The 23795-nt window shown below is 40.6% G+C and overlaps 1 protein-coding gene across 4 annotated transcripts in view; it reads left to right on the top strand.

The window, feature by feature from the left end:
- Positions 1-23795, top strand: part of kcnip4a (potassium voltage-gated channel interacting protein 4a) — a 150404-nt gene that overhangs the window by 4863 nt on the left and 121746 nt on the right. The window contains exons 1-2 of one of the 4 annotated variants that reach the window (XM_035913550.2): positions 10121-10213; positions 10864-11015. The exons of 2 other annotated variants lie outside the window; for them this stretch is intronic. In XM_035913550.2, the coding sequence (XP_035769443.1) occupies positions 10877-11015 (139 nt within the window). In that variant the 5' untranslated portion in view covers positions 10121-10213; positions 10864-10876. Of the gene's footprint in view, positions 1-10120; positions 10214-10860; positions 11016-23795 lie in introns of those variants that run through there. One more of the 4 variants, XM_006804131.3, reaches the window with a different exon arrangement.

Genomic DNA, 23795 nt, shown 5'->3' with positions numbered 1-23795 from the left:
AGTGAAGTGTGAACCCACATAGTGCGACTGGCTGGCACGCTGAAGGAGGGTCGCTGTATCATTTCTGTGGGTTACTGCTTTTGGGACGGAGGAACATAAGGTGCTTGTATATGACTGCTGGAAGCTGAAAGAATTAGACTGTGTTTTGTGTTTATGTGTCCACCCACAGGCTTGTTTATGCCGCGCATTCATTCTATTGGACTTCTTTGGATAGTGCGCCAAACAGCCGGTTCCAACTGGGTGGGAAATGCTTGGCCTCAGCTTGCAAACGTGCCTTTGTTTGTTAGTGCCAAGGTCACACTGTGGAAGAACTGCATTCCTAGGGAAAAAAAAGAAACCATGGTCACCTTTTACCTTTCCAATTAAACTTTCGGACTGCTTTGGAAACCTCTTTTTTTTATATAACTGAAACTGTTGTTTGTATAGGTGCAAGGTGACTTTTTATAATAATGTATTTCATAGTTTACATTGCTGATCCCAGGGCCTTTCTTATAACAACCAGCAAGCAAACAAACAAAGAAAAAAAATCCTGTATTTTGTACAGAAATTATTTTGCTGTGATCCCATAATAGCGCCTGACTGATATAGGATTACAAGATACTGATTCTGTGAATTTAAATAGTTTTCTTGTCACATGGAGTTGTGGATTACTCATTTATGTTCTGCCCAAACAAAGGTTGCCAACAGGGAAGTTGCAGCACACACAATGTGGTTCAAGGGCGTTTCCCTTGTCTCTTCTTTTCTTCTAAATGTTCATTTATCGGCCGCTGTAAATGCTGATGCCGATATATTAGCAAATGACTAATATCAGCTGATGTATCTTTGTTCCTTACGGCAAGATTTCCGAGCACTTTAAATCATATCTGCGATAATGAGTGTCGATTTATATTTACCACTGAATTATTACACAAGAAACACAGAAACAGTCCATCACTATGTGCTTCTAAGTTCATTTTCAGCTGGTGAAATGTGTTGTATCTCACGCCCCCAACATTACTCTCCACTACGAGACACTGAAAATAAAAGCAAATCATAAAAATACCCCTTAAAGGATCCGCCGTATGTCTGGGAGAACAAGTTTTTCCAAAGACTCCTTGATGAAATGGTGTCAGGGCTGAACATCATACAGGCCATATGTGGAGGCAGGCCCGGCATGAGTGGCCAACTGGAGGGTCCGTCTGTCTTTCTTCTCATCCCAATAGGGAGGGGAGTAGGGGGGCTCTATTCTGGGATTTAGTTTCTTCAAAAGTCCATGTCCTACAGGGTATTGCCAGCACTTAATATAGACGCTCACAACAGCAAAATACTAAACATATCTGTCATTCCAGTGGGAGATTATGACATGCAAAGCATACTGATATGTGCCATATGCCAGCCTGGGTCCATCTTGATAATTAGCATGGAACTGAAAATAGACTGCAGCACTCTGCATGGAATGACAATGACTGCTAATGGGCTTATCATTATTTGTTTAAGTGATTATTAGTAGATCTTTTGCAGCGTTCTGTCAACCAACACTCAACCTTGAAAGTGATGGAAAGAATTGGCCAGCTGTATGGTAGTTGCAGCATCCATGCAGTGTGCAAGGATGACACCTAGTGGCCATTCAGAGAAAAGGCGCCCATAAGTCAAGATGATGGTATGAAATAATTGTGCTAAAGTCTAGCGTGGGCATGCCTGGCAGATACTATTGACTTGCTTATCATACTTTGGAAAAACAAACAGACTGGGTTTAGGTTGCCATACTTAGGCATAAAGCTGCTTTTAATGCTGGAGCTACTAAGTGATTTAGGTACTGATTATTCTGCCAGTTAATTGTTAATCACGTTTAAGAGCAGCTTGTGAATTAAGCCTCTTCTGTTGTCCAAAATACAAGTGCATTTTTTTTCTTTTCTATCTTTCTTTGATGGATTGGCAGCCTGTCCAGGCTGTACTGTCCAGCTCCCCCACCACCCCGTAATTGGATAAGCAATAACAAAATGGATGCATGGATGGACAGATGCATCTTACTTCTCTCTAACTGTTTGTTTGTTGTGCTTCCCTCCCTTGGGAAGCTTTTTCCAGCATCCTTATGAAATATTTGTGAATAGTGAGAAATACCCTTCTAAATTACCCACAGCCTACAAATGTAAGTAGCTTTGTGTCATTTTGAGCATCATTATAGAATTCATTATTACCACTGAAAGGAAAAATAAAAATTAGATGACACTTTAAGAGCTGGAAAGAGTGAATCTGTAGTAATTTTGCTAAAATATTATTATTTTTTTCATATCAGTTGATTTTATGCAGAGTTTGGTGCAGAAAAAATAAAATAAACCAACTCTATGACTTCTTTTTTAGTATCATTAGTCAGTGAATGTACTCATTGTTAGTTTTTTTTGCTAACTGCAATATCATACCAGCTTTGTTTGTAAAGCAAATCCACAATGGACCAAAGTGCTGTACATTGTACAAAAGCTGCACAATTTTTAAAAAATACAATTGATAAAATAAAATCAATAAAATCGACATCTCCCACGGTGTCAGAGGCCAATTTAAAAACAGAGAGAGAAGAGCCCTGTTTAATGTGCAAAAGCAAATTGTTCCACATTTTGGGAGCTGCAACTACCGCCATTGTGCTAATCCGTAAAACAAGTATAGATGACAGGCAACTGTCCTGATAAGAGAACATTTGTTGTGCTGTGGCAAACAAATTGCTCCTTGTTTGATGAGCTGAAAATCAAGCGCATCCCTGGAGACAATGAAAGTGACCTTACTACATAAACCTGCAGATAGGCTATATTCTTTTATATGCTTGACTGCCACAGTGACACGCATCCTTACACAGAACGTGCCCCAAATCCCTCTGGGTGCTTGTATAGTCACCAGCGCAGTGTCTCTGTACACGCTGACCGATAAAGACTCTCTGTTATCTTCAGATAGCAGGCGCTGCGGCTGAATAATTTATGGAGGCATTCCAACACTTTGACTGAGGAAACTGCACACACCCACAGAGGGCAAGACGGTGGTGAAAGGTTTGAGGCGTATCTCTGGGGGGGTGTTTGTGGGTGCCCGTTTGAAAGTGTGCATATTCAAAGATGTGTGTCTATAGCTTTTTCTTGGCACTGCGTGTTGTGCGTTGATTTTCTCAGATTTTTCTCATTTGATTTTTTTCATTGTTTTTAAACTATGTGGGACATCTCGTTGCAGTTCATTTAACGATGAAAGAGGGAGCAAGAGTGAGAGAGATCAGGCAAATGTGAGCCGATGGACTGTTCGCCCCATTCATTTTCATTACGCTGAGGGGCCTTTGTCAATTACCCAGTGTATAAAAGTGCTCAACACCTAATTACACAACAGTTGCATAATAGTGCGGGTATGTAATTGAAACATAATAATGAGAAAATGCTGTGATTGACAGATAATTGTATCAGCAACCTTGTTAGGTGGGTATGTCAACCCTTTTTTCATTATCTTATGTGACCTTTCAATTAGCCTTTGCAGCCAAAGCTGCTGAAGGTTCATGTGAATAAACCAGCTGCATTCTGGAGTAGCCGGAGACTCTTACCGAACCAGGAATAAAAGCTTCCCTTGCTCAAACGTTTGCTTTTTTTCCCCCGTCTGACACCGATCTTTGGTTCTTGTAGTCTTCACCTTACCTCTGATCAGATTACACAGCCATGGTTCAAGAAGTGATTGGATCAGTTTCAGGTCAGCTTAAGTAAATAAGTTAACAACAGCTGTTTCCGCAAAGATACCATTATGGAGCTCTCGGGTTTCAGAACAAGCAAGAAAGTAGATCGGTGACTTCACTGAGATCAGCTTTCAGTGTGGCTCGCATCTTTAAGTACTGCATTGCAGTTTGTTTAATCCACAGGGCCGTTTCCCACTTGCATTGTGCTAATTTTAGCTGCCACTTTGGAGGACAAGGTCGTGGTCGGTGTGTGAAAAATTGGGAAGACAAAATGTATGTGTCTATGCGTGCTGAAGGGAGGCAGAAAGTCATCCAACCTCGAAGCACTCTGCTCAGTGTGTCTCACTGTGACTACCAGCCAACACGGTAACACTGAGCTACAGGGGTTCTGACCACCATGACATTGGAACGGCTTGGGAGATGGAAAAGGAGGTAGCAGCTCATTTCAAGCTATTGCACCAGAGAATAATGAGCTCCCTGGTTTATGGCTCCAACCTGTGACAGCATTTTTTACAGAGTTCCTGCAGTGGCTGCAGCTGTTTTGTGTATGTGCGTGTGTGTCTCTGTGTATGTGTTTGTATGCTTTTAAAGTTTTACCTTGTGTGGGCATTGATGAGGCAATAATTCAATAAATTTTTGAAATCCTACAATGTAATGTTTTTGCTATAAAAAGAAGAAGAAAGAAAAGAAGAAAAAAAAACTCTCTATATGTGAATACAAAGCAAACCGTGGGGAAAAGTTTCCAAACTCATCAACCGATTCAGACCAGAGTAAACAAACTATAGGTATGGCAACGTCCTTAGAGAGTAATTGTAGCATATTCATATATACAGACTCGCCTAACCAGCTAATAAGCAGCAGTTCACTTGCATCACACATACAAAGGAGTACTGCAGGGAAAAAAATATAGCCAAAAGGTGTTAAAAGGACAAACTTAAAAAATTCCCAACAACAAACAGACTTTGGCTTTCACCCATTCTCTGAACCTTAATATGAGACGAACAGGCAGATCTGGTAAAACTTATAGCATAGATTTAACATTGGCTATAGTCTATGCTAAATCAACTTCACTCATCTGCCCTAACCTGGAGCATTTACACTTACTTGAGCAGTGAAGGCAATTAGTGGACAGTGTTTAGTGCTGTGCTGGGGAACATTCAAGAAAATAAAAGATTTAATAATATGTTGCTGATGTTGCTGGACAGTGTTTCCCGTTGGGTAATGGCTTCTGTAATGGGGTGTTGCATTATCCTTGCAAGGTTTTATGGTAATGTGGGGCTTGGTTCAAATGACTCCTTTTTTCCTCCGATGTGTGTCTTCGATCATTTCAAGCAGGGTTTTTAGTAAGTCTTTAGCTTTTCCAAAGTCACCTGCAACATTTGGACTTAAAAAGCAAGATTCCCTCTTAAAACCTCACATAAAGGTGTAGGAAGTTCTACCTGTTTACCCAAAGTGAGCTTTTGTTTTGCAGTAGTAACAGAAACACAGACAATTCTACAATGAAAAGTAAGGGGATTTTAATTTGAACCAAGCTGGGGTTTTTTTTTACTAAAGAACAAAATGTAATTTTTAAATGACTCACAGAAAATAGTGCCTGATGCAAAAATAGTGTCTTTATCGTTCCTTGTTAAATCCCATCACCCCATCAGCTCATGGGTGAGCTGTTTTGCGTGTTAAAACATCTGCCAGAAACAATTAGAGGAAGATGAGCCTAAGATGAGACTTGGTGCTTTAATGTGTCCATTATTTCAAACTGAACATGGTGAAGCAGAACACAGAGAACAGAAACACGTGTAACTGCCAGAATGTTACATTTTGAGGAGGAGTAGCTGTGTAATAAAGCCATAGACCTCTTTTGCTTTTACCTTGTTAACTTAACAATTTTTAGTACCAGGTGTGTCACAGGTCGTGTCCAAATTTATGGGCTGCTTCCTCCTGAGGCCGCATTTGTAGACCGATTACGTCACAGCGACGCGACGAAGGCTGTCCAAATTCGTAGACTCCTCCGAATGCAGCCGACAAATGCGTCCTCCTTTTCCCCGAATTTGAAGGATGGGTCGGGTGTGTCCTTCATGGTCACAAAATAAACTTTTAACATATTTTCAGGTGAGAAAGTAGCTGTGTAAACATCAAATATCTGCTCGGTTTATCAAGATATCACATATTTGCAAAAGTGCTTCGACGTTTTCGGAGACGTCTGCTACCCACCAGCTCGATAGCTAGCCGAGAGCTCGAGGGTCACTGGAGCCGCCGAGAACGGCACAACTCCCGGCACATCACTTTCAGATCGCCGCAGTCTTTCGCTACTCGATATCTTTCGCGATATATAAGTCACTTAGACAACCTAAAAATGTTATTGTTGGGCTTTTTTCACTGTTTGATTTGTTCTTGAGTAAATTGGTTTGGCTGAGATTAAAGTCCTAGTTTTCACACAGCTGAATAAACATCAAGCAGAAAACTGATTAAACAGAAGTGTGAGACGGTCGAGAATTTACTCCAGTGTCCTGTTATATTTTAGATAGCAAGGAGCAGACAGCCGAGTTTATTAAACTCCACCGAGACAGCGGTGACGCTAATCAGAAGGCTAGACCGTCCAATTTCACAGCCGTTTACTTCCGGCCTACCCGACCTTCTGAGGACCCAGCCCACGTAGACCGCGAAGGCTGGGTCCTCAGGAGGATGCAGCCCATGACACGACCACAGTCTTTCAAATTGAGGTTTTACCCCTCAGCTGTAAAATGGTGATGGGGTTGTGATAATGTGAGAATGACGCAGGAGTTTGATGCCACATGTGCATCTACTAACTGGCGTGGTGCTGTGCATTGTGGTCAGAGATCTCCAGCTTGGTGGAGATTGTTCTAGAAGTCTTGTGGTTTGTTCAAATGCAACTTTTCAAACCTAAGCTGTGCCGTCTTGTTGTTTTTAGGGAAAATTGGTTTTCTCCGGACAATCCTTCCAAACAAGTGCCACTCTGTTAACATTTAACAGAGATGTAACTCTTGGGTTTTTTCAGTCTGTGAGCATTGCATGGCCTGACGCTGGGGTGAATTTTCTGGGACTTGCGCTGCTGGGAAGATTGACGGCTGTCTTGAATGTGAGGGGAAGAAACTTTCTCACTGCAGAATGATGGACTTAAAGTAGATGGAAAACAACAATTGATTCTCTAAGTTTGTGATGATTTCTTTCCTCCTTGTGTTTATAGACACCAGGAAACTACCAAAACTTCTGCTTTTTTAGAAGTGCTTACACTTACTGATGATCAGTTATTGGAGTGTATATGATTATTAGCGCCTGGCTGCTACGTAACCTATTAATTCCTGGGAAAGACGTAAGGGTGCACTTAGTTTTTCAATTACCGCTGAAGCATTTTGGTTTAATTTTTGGTAAATAAATTATTACATCATGTAGTATGTAATTTTCTGTAATTCATGCAGCCTGCCTTCACAGATTGTCATGAATGCTTCTAAAGAGCTCACTGAATTTGAGTGTGGTACTGTTAGAACAAGTCAGTTTGTGAAATTTCTTCTCTCAAAGATATTCAACGATTAGCTGTGAGTGGGATTATTGCAAAGTGGAAGTGTTTGGAAATGAAGTGGCAGACTGCGTGAAGTTACAAAGCTGGGTCTGAAGTAGATGGTGTGTAAAAGCCACCAATCAGACAACTTCCTGCCTTCAGTCACCTCTCTGTACTTTCCTGTCTAACAAGAACAAGAAAGCCGGTGTGGCAGTTTCCAAATCGTTAGAGATTTATGAACTAAAATCAGGGATAATTATGAATTTGTTAATCTGTAGCAAAAGTATTGTTTCGATTTTGGCTGACAGTCTGCAGAATACTGAGGTAAAATATTCGCAAGCAGTGCAAACTCTGTGGAAATGGATCGACTCCTGAGTTGTCAGTTTGATTTTGAGTCAGGCGTTTTTTTAGTCTGCTCAACTTAATAATGAAGGCCACAGAACATGTAGACACACGGTCATTTCTGTTGGCTAGTTGGGCAAGTACATGTCTCACTCTCTGGTCTTTGAGAAGGAAAACAAATGGATAAACATACACTTAAAGTTACTGCTTATTCTGCTTATAATAAAAACAGTATCTAATGTGTTTTTTGTGCAAAACTGGGCGAGGCTTAGTCTTTCAAAACATCCTGCAGGCTGCAGTTAGTGACAAGCTTAGATGATAAAGCCTAGGTGTCAAACACATACACACATATGGTGTAACGCTAAATCCACTCCACTTGAGCTGCTCTCTGAATTGATTTTTTATAATACATTATCACAAATTGCTTCTGACATTACCGATGTGTGTCTGTAATCAAGGAACAATAAAGATTTAAGGCATTCACAGACTCAGTCTTATATCTCCTACAAAACCACGTAGTACCTTAAAGGCATTCAGCAGCTAATGCATGTGGATTGTATTTCAGTTATTTTCATGGGGTGGCGGGAGCAGGACAGATAATCATAACTGAGAGGATGAGGTAGGAGCAGTACTCCAGCCATCTTCCACTTACACGCACATTTGTATTCGTTTTGCTTGGCTGTGATTTATGTGCTGCCCTGAATGGGTGTGCCACAATCAGACAGACAAAATATTTTTTCATAACGTAGAAGAACAGCTGAAGACTTGTAATTGAGTAAAATCTCGCACATTATTGCTGGAATCTGGACATTGCATAGCTCCTCTGGATGGTTACGGAGCAGTATATTAGTCTACTGTTTTTTCTATATTTGTGTCTCATTATGTCTCAATTTGAAACATGACGATACAAAAATTCAACCATGCCTGCTCTTGGAGTTGACTCATACTCAACTAAGGCAGTGTTGAATATCAATAGCTCCTTGAATATACATTATTCAGTATAGGGACAAACCTTTCAAGCCTTCTCCCTCAGGATTTGGACGTCCCTCAGAATGTGCTCACCTAACAAGTGCTCCCACAGAATGTATATCCATGCATGCATAACATGCCGCAACACAGCGACCAATCTGTTCTCTCATTTCAATCATCGGCGCGTCTCGGCCTGCTGGGAGAGCGTGGCTCCTTTCCCAGTTCTCTGTCCCGGGCCCCCCTCTGTCTCCTCAGGTACAAAATATGTCTCGAACATCTCAGGGGAAGCAATTAGATTAAGCATCGCTGTCTCCCTGTAAGCACAACCATATATCACTATGCAGAAATTAATATTATGTGCATTTAAATGTAAACTTAAGCTCATTTGGAAAATGGCCAAAATGATTAGCATATGAGTCGCAGAAATGAGTGACATTTAGAGTCTGTTGTAAGATAAACACAAGGTGTATGTTGAGTGCTGACAAAATTCTGCATTCTGAGATCCTGGTAATAAATCCATGGTTGTCTGGGGAACGTTTGTGTAATGATGCTTAAACACTTGAGTACAAACATGCGGGTTTAGCAAGTTTTTTATGGGGTTTAAAAGTTACTTGCATCCTTAGCTGTGATAGCAGAGCTGGTATCGTTTTCACCCCTGAATGCTGTGTGTGTCACCATGGCAAGATTTGGTCCTGGCAACACTGATTTTAGCAATCTGGTTCTTTATGAAGAACCAGATTGTGTGTATGTCCCAGTCATGCAAGATGCAGACATAAATAACGAGGGATAGTGATATGATTTTATTTATCCTGCTGCTATCATCTGTTCAGTTATTATCAGCTCTGCTTATGTTGATTATCAACTCTGTCTGTGTGGCAATTGATCAGTAAAGTGTCAGTACAGCTGATGCTGAACCTGCAGTAGGAAAAACATGCCAACAATGATAAAATGTACTAAGCTCAACTGCCATATCATAGTAGTGACATCATCATGGCAACAGGAGTCATATTATAGCTGAGGTGGTCCAACTGATAATTGAACTGTGTAGTACTTAATGAAATGCTGCAACTTTTGTCTCTAGCATTTATGTTCCTCGGAGAAGGTCTTAGCAGGTACATAGTGGCACTCTCTTGCACAAAGGTTGTCACGAGGATAAGATTTTTAAAAAATTGTCTGAACAGTTTTGGTGACTGCAGGACTTTTCCTTTGGTGCTAACTTTAATTCTTAAAGTAACTGGTTGACATTCAAGTGAAACTCATGACTTTCCATCTGCACTTTGTGCACTTTGTATAGATGAGGTTGTGTGTGTGTGTGTATCACAGCTTTCATGTGTTTGAAGAGGATGAGGTAGGATGATCAAAGAGGGTCCACTGCAAACAGCTACCCGCAGCTTGGACTCTTTTCCTCTTCTTCTTGAATAAACCTGCACATACTTGGTCCAAACTTGAAGTAAAAGCCAGATTCCTATGGAGTATTTTCTCTCTACCTCCCTCCCTCCATCTCTCTCTCTCTCTTCCCCTGCTATTCATTCACTGGGTCTTCTTCACTGAGCGGTCCTCGCTCGCCGCTTCTTTCTCCTCCTCCTTCCTTCCACCCCCCCCTTTCACACTCTGTTGATCAGCTCAGGAAAGGGAAAGTGCTTGTGTGAAACCTGAGGATCACTTGCAGACTGAGGAACCGGAGAGAGCAGCCACATCGAGTTTTAGCCTGGAAGGTAAGATGATGCCCAAAGGAACAATTGATAGCAGTTAGTCTACGCAGTGCACCTCTATTTTCTGTGCAATGAATGACATCCAACCTTAAAACAGACCTTGCGGTTAGAGTAGCTGAATGACCTGTGATCTGTTGATGTCTGAGAGTTTTGCTCTTGAAATGGGACCTTGAGGGGAATTGTAGTCATAGTGTAGCGGCAAAGGCAAACTGTCATTGCAGGTGCTTAATGCTCAGACAATCTGCTCAGTTTATTTACTTTTAGCCACAATAGGTGGACAAATTTCCTATCTTCTTGAACCCACAGCTCAAAGGATATGAGACGAGCTTTTTTTGGCTACTGAAAAAGGGCATGTGGAAATGTCTCGCATATCATTATAGCTGCGCATAACTGGGGGCAAAAAGAGATTCCAAATTAGCATATCTATTCAGGTGTGTTGCTTTGTGACAGTTTGCGTTGCATGGTGTAGTGGCTGCGGCTATTCATGTTTGAATCTTTACCGGAGGCAATGAAGACCAGCGTCTGTTGTTTTTAATATGCAGCCGAATTATGTTTACTGCACTCTCATAATGCCGTGCATTTAGGGTTATGAAAGTGCTTGTAGTTGTTGGTCGTTGTCCTTGCAAATAACTGCACGCTATATTTCACAGTAGCGAGTCTCCAGCCATGTTTACGCCAAGTAAGACAAACCAGATGAGGGGCGACCTGCAGCATTTCCGCAAAGACTACGGCTTCTCCAGAAAAGTCCTGCTCAACTGCTGCCTGGTGCGGCGCATTATCACCTGGGCCTCGCCAAACCCTCAAGGTACAAAAAGCACAGATTTGTAAGTTTGGAAACATCAGGAATCAATTCCCATTCAGTGAATAATAAGGGTGGGGGAAAAAATCGATACTGCTTAGTAATAAGATATTTTGTTGGGCAATGTTGTATTGATACAGGGACACGAAATATCAATATTTCAAAGATTAAATAAATTAAAACACTTTCAGAATACTACAAATAAGAGCACTTATCTCCCCAGATAAGAAGCAAACTTTCTGCAAACAGTTGCAGTCTGACTTGGACTGACTGCAATCACTCTCAGAGGTTTGCAAATAGTTGGTCTCTAATTAATAATTGCAGACAGATTGCCAACATGTTGTCATCAGTCTGAATTAGTCTGTCAAGGGGAGACTCGACTCAACTGGCTCCCACCTTCTTGTATTTTGGATTGATCCCTATAGAACAGGAAGGCTGCTGAGTGCAAATATAACAGTTTAATGTTTCTGTCTACGTAGACAGCAACATATGTGTCATATTTGATGATTTATCAGAGGTTATTGCTGTATTATCAGAAACAGATTGCATGTAATTGCAAACTTGACTCCCTTCAGTTGCAGACTGATAGCAGACTGATAGGAGAGTGACTCTGACTTATGGCAACATTGATGGCAGTCTCATTTTGCACCGGGAAAAAAAACACAACTAAAAGGAAATAAGTTTATTTTAAAAGATACTGACTAAGTTTAACTTTGTAAGACATAACTTAAAAAAGGTGATAAAATGCAGTATTTGTTACTGTAATTCTAAGCATTTTGAAAAATGTTAAAAATTTGATATGTGTGTTTGGTGATCCCCACCTCTAGAAGAATAAGATGGACTTTATTATGTATGGCAGTATGAATTCAGTAGAATTTATTCTACTTGTGTATTGCTTTAAAGGTGCAGCTACTAACTAATCAAGTATTTTTCCATGAAAGTTTTAGTGACCACAGGAGCAATATACAGAAACAGTTTTATTCAGGATTGCATTCAGATTTCAGCATTACAAAGGAAAATTACAGAATTTTAATCTGTACAATGTAATTTCCTCATATGTAGATGTAAATTATCAACAGGCTAACATCTGATATAGTTGGCTGAGTAGTGCAAAATCTCTATACTATCCCATTGTTACCACGGGCAACATACTGTGATTGTCCCGTATTATGAGTTACTTCCGATTCCCAAAGGAGAAAGTTTTTACCGTAACTGGGAGGTCAAGGAAATATCAGTTTCTACTAGAGAACATTGTTGTACAATGTGAGCAACTAAAGAACTGGAAAATGTATAATAAAGCTGATTTCACTTATGTGATTAGATTTAACAGTAACCCTATACACTCACTGAGTGTACTGTTAAATTGAGATTTGAAAAGAAGAACTGGAGCAAAACGTTTAAAGCCTTGTGGATCTGATCCATTAACCTCTCAGCTTATTACAAAGTTTTGTGTGAAGATATCGTATCGATGCAGAGAAACCAAATATCAATATCTTACTCAATAAATTAAAATAATGGGAATACTAGCAAGCAGCTGCAGTCTGACTTGGACTGGCTGCAATCACCATCAAAGAAAATCTCATAGGTTTGCAAATGCTGCTGTCTAATTTATAAGTGCAGACACACGAGTCTGAAAGAGCCTTTGTCAATGAGCACAGCTCGAGGAGACTCGACTCAATTAGCTTCTGTATTCTGGTTATATTCTTATAGAACAGGAACGTTGCTGACAGTTTCTATTAAATGTAAAAATCTGTCTACATAGGCAGCAACAGATATGTGATTTTTGATGATTTATCAATAGTAATATTGTATTATCTGAAATAGACTGCATGTAATTGCCAACTTGACCGCATTCAATCGCAGACTAATATCAGACTGACGCTCTTACACACTCTTAGACTCAGTATATGTTAAAGCCATACTCATGCTTATTGCAAAATGTAAAAAAATATTGTGAAAATATTGTTTCATGGGGTGTCTGGCGATTCCCACCTCTAATAGAGACACCAGGATTTATGATTTTACTGCATTGAAATTGATCAGAACACCGCAAGTCACAGTCGAGCCCTCTATTGATTACTTCTCAGGTCAAGCATATTTACTACAGCCATATATGCACAACTGGATTCATAGCTACAGTTATTTTTGTTTTTTGCCACTGAAACTGAAACTAAAGTGCAGAGAAAAAACACTGAGCTGTCTTTTTGTAAAGGCCAGTTGCAGCAGAGCATACATTTAGCCACCATATGTGATCCTTGCTGTGATGCATTTTTGCTCTGGCTTTAGTTTTATCTGCATACAAACTTTTGTATGATCGATTTTTTACTTACAAGAAATGTTTTTGGTGATCCATCATGGCATCTTTTATTCTGCTTTTTATGTTTCGCTCGCTGATATTCAGGGTTCCCTTTATGCGCTTTTAGCACCAGTATGCAGGCACATTGATGTGGCTTTTTTATAATCTTATCTGTTTCTCATTTATTTTTACACTTCTGAAGTTCCCATGATTGCACTATATTTCATTGACATGACAAGCGTTGCCGTTAAAACCTGGAGCATTTGGTAATAGACAGGTGGTCTCCTGCACTTGTATGATCTGCCAGTTGTTAAGATAAATGGGTTGTGTTTGGGTGTGATTTAGCATGCTATTAAACAGTCATGAATATCCCAGCAGGGACTCCTAAATGGCATCTGCAGTAAACATTTTTCTGCAGGGGTAAAACAATAACAGAAGGTCTATAAAACAGCTGTTTTTGTTTTGTTGTTTTTTCCTCAGGAATCACAGAAGCAACAGTGAAATTTCACCTTTTGTCATAAAAAGAGTGTTTTTTCTTTGTAGTTGTATTGATTAGACTGCAGCCAGTGGGGCAGGTGCAGTTTCTATATCTCATAATCACTGTAGTTTCTTTCTCCTGCTTTACCTTACAGTTAACTTTTGAATCTATCTAATAACACGCGAGCTGACAAACACAGCTGGAGCCACACCAGGACCCAGGTGTTTCTGTTGGCCACATAAGAATTACGCTTTCATTGCAATCGCTGCTCATTTTTTTGTTGAAAAGGCGCTGCTGTCCCTGAGTGTGGGCTGTATTTTCAGGCCACTGTAAGTTTTTAAAAAGCTGTGGAGTGTATGACAAAAAGACACATAATGACTTTTTATAATAGCCTAGCAGAAATGAATTTTCCTTATTTTTTCCCATTTTTTTCTTTCTTTTTTAATGCACACATAAAAACAGATTTATGAGTCACCAGGTAACAGAGAAATAACAACAGTTGTTTTGGATTTTGAGCCTCTCTTAGCATATGTTCTTCTTGTAGGTGTTCTTCTCATTAGCTGGCATCTCGAACTAATAACATTATCCCCCCGTGTTACCCAGAATAACCTCTCAGCATGCCGATGATCACACCATAAACCTGCCAGGTGGCAATGGTACCCTCTGGATTTTCAGGCAGTCTGAGGGAAAATGAACACGCTCAATAAAGCGGTTGTTTCTAGAAATACACAAGCCCCCACGTTGTGTCTCTGGGACAGACGTCTGCTACAAGCGAGCTCTTTACAAATCCCCGCTGTCTATGTGACGCACTGAAATGGGTCAGTTGCTTTATAGGGAAATAGCCTGCTGTGCTGCATGCCCCAAAATGTTACCAACCTGTGTGTGGTTGGAGTTTACTCTGAATGTGCTGGACCTGTGCACATCACTCTCCTGTTTTTAAGCTGCGATACGTAGAATTGTTAGATTTACCTCATGTGGCAAATGTGCATTAAGTGGAACTTGAAATTTCCATTGATGCCCGTTTTTGCATTGAACTTGTAGAAATTCTCATACTTTTCCTTGTTGGACACTTGTGGTAATCAAAACTGCACCTGTTCTTTGCTGCCAGCAGAGGGCAGCAAGCTACTGACTAAATAGATGTCCGAGCTGATGTAACAGTTTGCTGCATTCAGAGATCTTTAGCTGCAGTGCTGTGAGAATATTATTGGATTTGGAGATTTAAGTGAGTCATTTAGTTGGGTTAGGATGACATTACATAAGTATGGGATTAGAGTATGTGTTTAAAATGTACTGCCACCACAAATAGGAGGACTAAAAGGAGCAAATATGACAGATTTGTTTCTCAGTAATGAAAATAGAGCTTATTGTCTACTTTGAGCAAACAAAATGCAGAAATTTAGCTCATGATCTGCGGAGACAGACTGCAGTAGAAAACATCCCACCAAGATAAAAGGTGCAGTAGGTACCCGTAGGAATCTGGAGCTGCAGCCATCTGCCCAGTTTTATCATGCTTGGCTTTAACTCCATCAATGTACATGTAAAAGTGTGGCCATGACAACAAAACCATAATTTTCAAAGGCAAGAAAACAAAGTAAAACAACCCTGCAAGATAAGACTGCTCCGAAATCGTGTCAGAATCGCTCTCAGGTACTGAGACTGTCATAAAGCCACAGAATGTCTGCACTGCAGCAGTAATTCAGTGGCCCCAAATGCACTCAGTGTAGCTGTGATGCAGCCTTTTCCTATTACAGCTCAATATCGAGGAAGGAAATCAGAATGTGACTGCTTGGAAATCCATGACACAGAGAATCAACCATTTCAGTGTTCATCAGTGGCAGATATTGCTTGAGTGGAGACGATGGAGAGCTGTTTGAATTATTTCCTTCCAGGTCTTTTTAGCAGATGCATTTTTTTAAATATATTTCCCTGGCTAATATATAACTGTGTGCATGCTGTGGCTCAAAGAGCAGATCCTCACCACCTTGAAGGCTGCATTTCTGGGTCACGTCCTTCAGAGAGGACAGAAATAGCCAAATTAATTTGCTTTTGCTTTGGCCAAGTCAGTGGTTATAAACTGCTTTTAAAAATTCCACACACGTTCAGATGAATTACCACCTTTTCGTTTTATTGTCTTGTTCAAATCCCACTGCTTCTCCTCTCTAATGTGAAATTTATTTCTGAGAATTTGATCCCACGTCCAACAGTTGGGGATTAGATGCAGTGCCTTAAAGGAACCTTAAACCTTGAGATATAATGCCAGTCTCCATGTTGCTGTATTGTGGAGAACATGTTAGATATCATTAAGCAAATCCTGACAAGCCTAATTCTGCCTATTTTATCGAATGATAAATCACAATTTTTGCCCGTAGCTTCAGGCCAAACGTCTGCTTTCGATAAAGCAACTCTGTTTCCATTTCAATCTGTTTTCCCTCTTGGTCAAGAGTGCGGGCCTCTGTAGAACTGAGGTGGAAATGGAAAAAGGCAATGATGGATTAGAGAGGTAGCTGAGGCAGCGTGCAGCCTCTCAGTTCAGAGGACAGGGGGAAAAGAGCGATTGCTTAGAGACCGTTGGCTGGCTGCGATGCTGACATGTCCTACTGTTGTCTTTCATTTGATTCATATATTGTGAAAAACACTGCTGGAGAATGAGTGGACGGGATCCCACAGTGATGCCTTTCCCTGACATTAATCTTATTCATCGTGCCGGCTAGTGCTGGTGACAGCCAAAGAGAAAGTGCTACACGCCGTTTACAACAAATGGCCCCAGAGATGACGATGGTGAATTTGCAGAACTGCAGCCTCTGCATGCTTGTAATCTAGCTTATATTTCACTAGCAGAGCTGCAGGTGTAGTAGCAGGCTGGGCTCATTCAGCTGGACAAAATGTTTCGTGCATTATGTGTGTGTTTGTCTGTATTAAATGTTTGTTTCAGTGCTAAAGAGAGATCCTTTAAAGCAGGTTTCTCAAGCATAAGGTCCACGGCCCAGAATCAGGCCAAAAGAGACTCCAATCTGGCCCACTGGACAGCTTTGGAAAATGTGAAAAGGAACATAAGTATTTGACTTAACTGTATTTTCCCCCACTGGCACTCTACACTACACAAGCAATCAATATACAACAGACAGTTAAATGGAAGGAAAAAAATAGTTTTTTTTACTATTTAATACTCGGAGCACAGAAACTGCTTGTGTTAGCCAAAGCATACGTGATTCAAGAAGCACTTTCTTCCACTGTATTTGACTCAGTAGCGAGCCTGTCAGTCTGTTTCTCAGTCTTGGCCATGACCCGCACCCATGATGAACAGGGATTAGCAGCTAACAACCAGGGATTAGTCAGAGAATAGGCGACCCCAGTGAACCATGTTGTTTGTATAACACCTTAAAGTAGCCTGTTGACAGACAGTGGCACTCCCTCTCCGCTTTGTCAATTGGATACAGCTAACTGAGATGCTGGCTGGTTGGAGACGTGACTGTGCACCAGTCATATATGTAACCAAGCTGGGTCCTTTTGTCCAGGCTATACAAGGAGCTCATTCTACACATCATTAAAGATGCATTTCTTGCCACATGCAGGTGTTTTTCCACAGACTTGAAGTGTTTGATTTTCTGAGGGCAAATATCTGTGAGGCTAAGCGCTGCTTCAAAGAATAGATGATTTTGGCAATTGGTTAAATGGTTTAGTCATTTATTGCTTAAAAGTACTTTTGCAGTCAAAACCCATTGATTTATTATCATTTATTACAGCCCTTCTCATGATAACCTACTATATACAACTAGGTCATCTGAGTGCATTGAACTTACTGAACTTATTGTCATGTTTGTCCAGTCCAGTTTGAGATGATTTGAGCTTTGTAACCTGGTGTGTTATCCTACTGGAAGCAGTCATGAGAAGATAGGCACACTGTGGTTATAAAAGGATGGACATGTACAGCAATAATACTCAGGTAGGCTGTGGTGTTTAAATGATCTTTACTAAATGGCCCGCAGTGTGACATAACCACCATCAGCATGAACTGTTTATACAAGGCAGGATGGATCCATGCTCACATTGTTCATACCAAATTGTGACTCTGCCATCTGAATGTTGCTGCAGAAATCGAGTCTCAGCAGACCAGGCAATGTTTTTTCCAGTCTTTGATTTGGGTGAACCTGTGTGAATGGTAGCCTCATTTCCAGTGCGGTCTTCTGCTGCTGTAGCCCATCTGCTTCAAGGATCAACATGTTTTGCATTCAGAGATGCTCTTCTGTGTTATTTGAGTTACTGCGGCCCGCTTATCAGCTCAAAGCACTTTAGGCCGCTGACCTCTGGCATCAACAAGGCATTTTTACCAGAGAACTGCCGCTCACTGGATATTTTGTCTTTTTATGACCATTCTCTGAAAATCTCTGCAGATCATCAGTTTATATTTTCAAAGTCACTTAAATCAGTTTTGCCTCCCATTCTGATGCTCACTTTGAACTTCAGCAGGTTATTTTGACCATATCTACATGCGTGATTTTTGGCCATGTGGGACTATTCTTGCAGTTAAATGTCTTTAGAGTGTTTTTTTTTCCAAATATATTTTCTAAAAAAGATTACTTGAAATAATAATCAACAGCAATGGCTCTTCAAATAACTATATTTCTTTAAGTAGAGCAGAAAGAAAGCAGAGACTTTAAAGTTTCTAATCTAGTTATAGACTGCAAAAATACTGGAGGAGAAGTTTGCTGGAAGTGTAATTAATCATCAGCTTCTACTGCATAACTTATCCTTAACCTGGCTCCAGTCTTTTCCTCATACGTCCTCCTTTCTCTACATGTCTGCTGGTGATACAGCCCTTTTCATGTAACCTACTTCAGTCAAGTGTTTGTATTCTAGCAGCGGCCTGGGCCCTCTATAAATAGGCCCTGCTGATTGATACCCAGTGCAGTGAAGCCTCGTAAGCGTTTGGCTGCTGCTGGGCAGAAACGACTTTCTTGTGTCTGTGCCACTCGACATTAACACACCTGTCCCTGTCACGGTCTAATTTATCTGCCCCGCATGTGTCAGATGCCATCCAAGTTACAGGCAGAGGTTCAGACGCAGGCCTGAAAGAGCGCATAAGTTCAGTCATGTTTCCCCCAGAGATGTGTCTAACAAGGTGTTTTGTATTTAATGTTCATGATGAAGGATAAGCATCTCTGGCCAACTGTAGTTTGGTATGTTCAGGTCTGGATGTTAAAATGTTTTGTGTACAGTTGTTTTAAAGTAATTCTGAGCTTCATAAAATCATTGTAGCAAAGGACTGTAACAATGCAGGAAGGAGTTGTAGCAAAAGGGGTTATGCAAATAGGAGTTGCTTTGATATTTTCCCTGTTCAGTTATTTATGACATTGATGGCATGAAGAAAGGAAACTGCTCCTGTGTCTGGTAGTTTTCAGATGCAGAGCTCTACGTCTGGCCAAGGGGAGGAGTTTAACAAGGCTGTTGGCAGGGTGTGAGTGAGCTGCTTGTTTACAGGTACTTGTTGAGTTACAGTCCTCTATGGTCAGCAGGGCAGCACCAAAAGACACATAGGTTCCCATTTTTATACATCCGGAGGTTGTGTGGTCGGAGTTGTTTGGGTTTTCCGTCTTATTTTCACAAATGAAATACCTCAGGAATGCCTCGGGGGAATGTGGGAGGACCGTTCAGTTATTGCCAAAGTGACAACACAGTGCAGGAATGCATGCATTAATTATGACAACGTTTCATACAAATACTCATCGCTATATTTCCTCAGCTGTTTATCAAGCTTGGGTTGCTGGAGACTGTTATAAGCTGTCATAGAGCAGGTTACACTTCGGAAACAAAAACACACTTCCTGTTGCATCTGTTTATAGCCTGGCCCCAAATGATTTTGGTTTTATTGTTTTGTTTTTTCAGTTTTTTATGATAGGCATGCTCTTTAACTGGCATTTGACTGAATAATAAGGCTATGTAGTTGAGTTTTTTACTTATTAGAACCCTGTTCAAATTGTGCAATAACAATTATCGCCACAATGTGAATACCCTCCCAGTTTCTCTGGTTAGAGCTCCTTTGTGCGCTGCTATCCTGCAGTTTAGCCCATGAGACTAATGAGAAGTGATTGATATCATTGAAGCAACTTTATAGCACTGGTGACTATTTTAACCAAGAAGAACATCTCTGAGAAGCAATAAGTGCAGAAAGACATCTGAGACAATAGAGGAGAAGAAGAAGGGAGGGTAGAGTAATTAAGCAGGAGAAATGTTGGAAGGACTGGATAAGGGCAGTGCATGAGGAGTGATAGAGACAGATGGCTGAAGGTGGAATCTCTGTCCAAAAAGGCAGAGAAATGCTACTTTTTACATGTCAGAGCTGAAAGGCCCATTCCTCTGAGACACAAGCAGAAATCTGTGGAACAGACTGGAGTTTCCTGCAGCCCTTCTGATAAACCTGACCGTGCATGACAACCATAAGAAGAAAAAGATGGATGGAAACATGCTTGTTTTCTTTAGTGTTTCCCCACCTCCTTTAAATGAAGTTATGAATCTAAAGACTGAACCTGGGATTAGGACCAAGGCCACCACTAGAGGGTGCCTCATAGGCCCGCCGCATTCAGACAAACAGCGCTATCAATAAAAGTGAGTGAATATTGGACTATCTTATGAGTAGATGCATTACATCTCCCATTCTTGGCTGTCTTTATTTGTATGATGTGTGATTTTTTTTTTTAATTTATTTGTAAGATGTGATGCTTGTATTTGTGGTTGCTTTAATGCAGATCTGAATGTCTTTTGGTTATTGCAAAATTTTATGTGACCCGATAAGGGACTTTGGATGTAAATCAACAGTTTTGCTAAAATCTGGTATGTTTACATCATATAGTATCTTAATTGATGTCCAATTAACATGCACACAGTAGAATAAAAAAGAAGGAAACTAAAGCACTTCTAAGAAAGTAGATTTAAACATCTAGCCAAAAACTCCTCTGTGCTGGAAAGACTCTGTACTTGAACAGTCGTCCAATTTCACAAACCTCTTTGATAATTTTGAGTTTGTTTGGGTTTTTTGTAGTATGATGCTGTCTGACCGTTTATGAGTGAATGGGTATTTTGCTGCAGCAGATTTGAGCTTCGCCAGGAGTTTGTCTCTCCATGTGATTCCTTCAGATCTCCCAAATGCACATCAGTAGGATCTGCAGTAAGTGAATATGATGTATGATTCCTCCTATTATCCCACAATTCTAAAATCTATGGGCTTCTACAAAAATAAGCCTAATTTTCTGTGCAGCTTTGGTAATATTAGATATGTTTGCAAATTACACATGATTGTTTTGGTAACATCATGTTAATTACAGTGGATACTGGCATTACTCAGACAACACTGAGCCCTACATGGGTCATACAATTATATTTTTAGCCTGAATTAGCACAGTAAGTCAGTTTCCTTTGAAGCACCAGCACATGCCCTGGGCCTTGATTGATCCTCAAATTGATTTTTTACTGGCATAATAGGAGTAATTGCTAAATAAAGCCCACTTTATTATCCTTTATGTCATCCCTAGAGTCTATTTTTTGCTTTACAATGGGGAGCTGGTTTCTTATTAGTCCGTGACTGGGGTAATATCAGGAAATCCATCTTTGTGGCCCTTTTAGGTTTTTCCTATTTTCACAGTTAACAAGGTTGAGAATTTGTTACCATTGCAGCAACAGATTAAGGGCAACCTCTTTGTTTGCTGCTCCACAAATGGCATCAGTCCCATTTGTTCTTACTTGAGGGAAAACGAGGAGTGTCACTGCTCCCAGTGGACAAGACCTACCCTTCTTAAGTAACTGTTGTAGTTTGTGGATGTCGCTCTGTGGGCAGATGCACAGCCTGTAGAAATGAGGTCAACAAACCACACCAGGCCTCCTGGAAGAAACCAAACAAAATTAGGTCATGGAAAAGAGATGGCTCTCAGCTGGCCTGCAGAGCTTTTTAGCATGGCACAATATATGCTTTGTTATGACAGTTTACCCTCAACATTAACAAAATCATTCACCACAATACATTTTCCATTTGCGTTCTTCCTGTGTGTTTGACATTGTGAGTCCTGCTAAACTAACAGTGCCCATGGTAATGCAAAGTGAAAAGCAGTATTAAAAGGACTTTTACATTATTTTGTAGTATTTTTAACTCTAGCAGACACTGCTGAATCTGGTTATTTACAAGGAAGACATGATCTCTTTTCCATCAGTTGCAACTTGAAGGATTGGCGCCTTTTTGTGAGCTAGAGTACATTACCCCACCACATAATCCCCATGTGATGCATTTCCTTGTACTTCTAGGAGTGCTTACTGGCAATCCACTTCTGCTGATGAATTTCAAACATGATGGCCTCCCAGTAATTACAGTGCTAATGATCATTTGTACTGCATGGTGGTGGGTATAATTTGCCCATTCCCATGGCAGCGACTAAGTTGTTTTTATTTTTCTCATCTTAAAGGCATTCATTCAGTAAATAGCTTTTTTTTGCAAGACAATTGTGCCCCTCCTGATTTAAAGGTTCAAAAGGAAATCTTCATAATTAACTGAATTAAAAGTTTGTTGATAGGATGACTGCATAACACTGAAGTTAAAGTATGTTTCTAACCTGCCTCTGAATGCCACTCCAAATTAGGGTTGCAGTTGTTTGGTCTGACACAACCCACAGTGTTAAACACAGCAGGCAGCTGCAAAACTCCTTGGTAGAAATGAGATCATAGATAGACTATATTTCTAAAAGTATATTATATATTGGCTTCACACTCATAAGTTAATGAAGTTAAGTGAAATACTATTAATCTATATGATTGGCCGAATATTTGCAGCTAAAACAACTTCATCTCTTCTAGGAAGATATTCCACAAGGTTTAGGAGTCTGTTTATGGGAATTTGTGACCATTCTTCCAGAAGCTCATTTGTGAGGTCAGACAGTGATGTTGGACAAGAAGGCCCGGCTCGCAGTTTCTGTTCTATTCCATCCCAACGGTGTTCTGTCAGGGCAGTCAAGTTATTCCACACCAGACTTGCTGATCCACATCTTTATGAACTTTGCTTTGTGCACTGGTGTGCAGTCATGTTGGCTCACTAATAAGCCAACACGACTGACAATGGTCTCCATTGCTCCAGAGTCCAGTGGCAGCTTGCTTTACACCAATGTGTTCAACGCTTGGTAATGTAAGGCTTTGATGGAGCTGCTTGGCCATGGAAGCCCATTCCATTAAGCTCTCTATGCACTGTTCTTGTATGTGACAGGATCGTGAATTTGAAGGTGGAAAGTGAAAGGTGATGTTGAATGTTGTCAGTGTGTGTGTCTCCCAGGTTGGATGTCAGTTAGAAGATGGAGATGGCTTCTGTTGTAAGCTGGATGAAACGGTATCTCCAAGGGGAGAAATTGATGATTGTAGTAGACTTTAATGGCCATGTTTAATGGGAATAGAGAAGACAAGGAGTTGTTAGATGGTGTGGTGACACCACTCCAACAACAAATGCAGGAGAGGAGATGTGGTGGATTTCTGCGTTTTGGAGCATAGTCAGCCAATATTTTTGAAAGGGAAGGTTTATAAGCATGCTGTGATGAAGAATTTGGAGATGATGGCACAGACAATGAGATGGAAGGCCAAACTGGAGGTGTCAGAAGGGAAAGATGTTAAGATTTTCATTTTGAGTGACCAGAATGGACAAGATTAGAAATGAGAATATCAAAGGGACAGCTCAAATGGACGGTTGAGCAGTTTGGAGACAAAGTTTGGTTTGGACATGAGGAGGCGGGAGAGCGGATGAATATTAGACAAAGGATGCTGAATATGGATGCCACTGGCCCACTCTTCTTTACAGCATTGCTTTAGTTGATTGATGTTTGTAGGCATTTATTTATATGCAGCACAATTAAGACCATGCCACAGTAAATGTCTGGATTTTGACTAGGCCATTATAGCACCTATATTCCTTTCTTCTTCAGAGTTCATGGTCGACTCAATGACTGCAAGGTGCCGAGGTCACCTGGCTGCAAAACAAGCCCAAATCATC

Source organism: Neolamprologus brichardi, chromosome 3 (genome assembly GCF_056152115.1).
Source record: "Neolamprologus brichardi isolate AB-2024 chromosome 3, ASM5615211v1, whole genome shotgun sequence".
Classification (NCBI taxonomy): Eukaryota; Metazoa; Chordata; class Actinopteri; order Cichliformes; family Cichlidae; genus Neolamprologus; species Neolamprologus brichardi.
The sequence above is the reverse complement of the archived record's forward strand: the minus strand, read 5'-3'. Positions and strand labels throughout refer to the sequence as shown.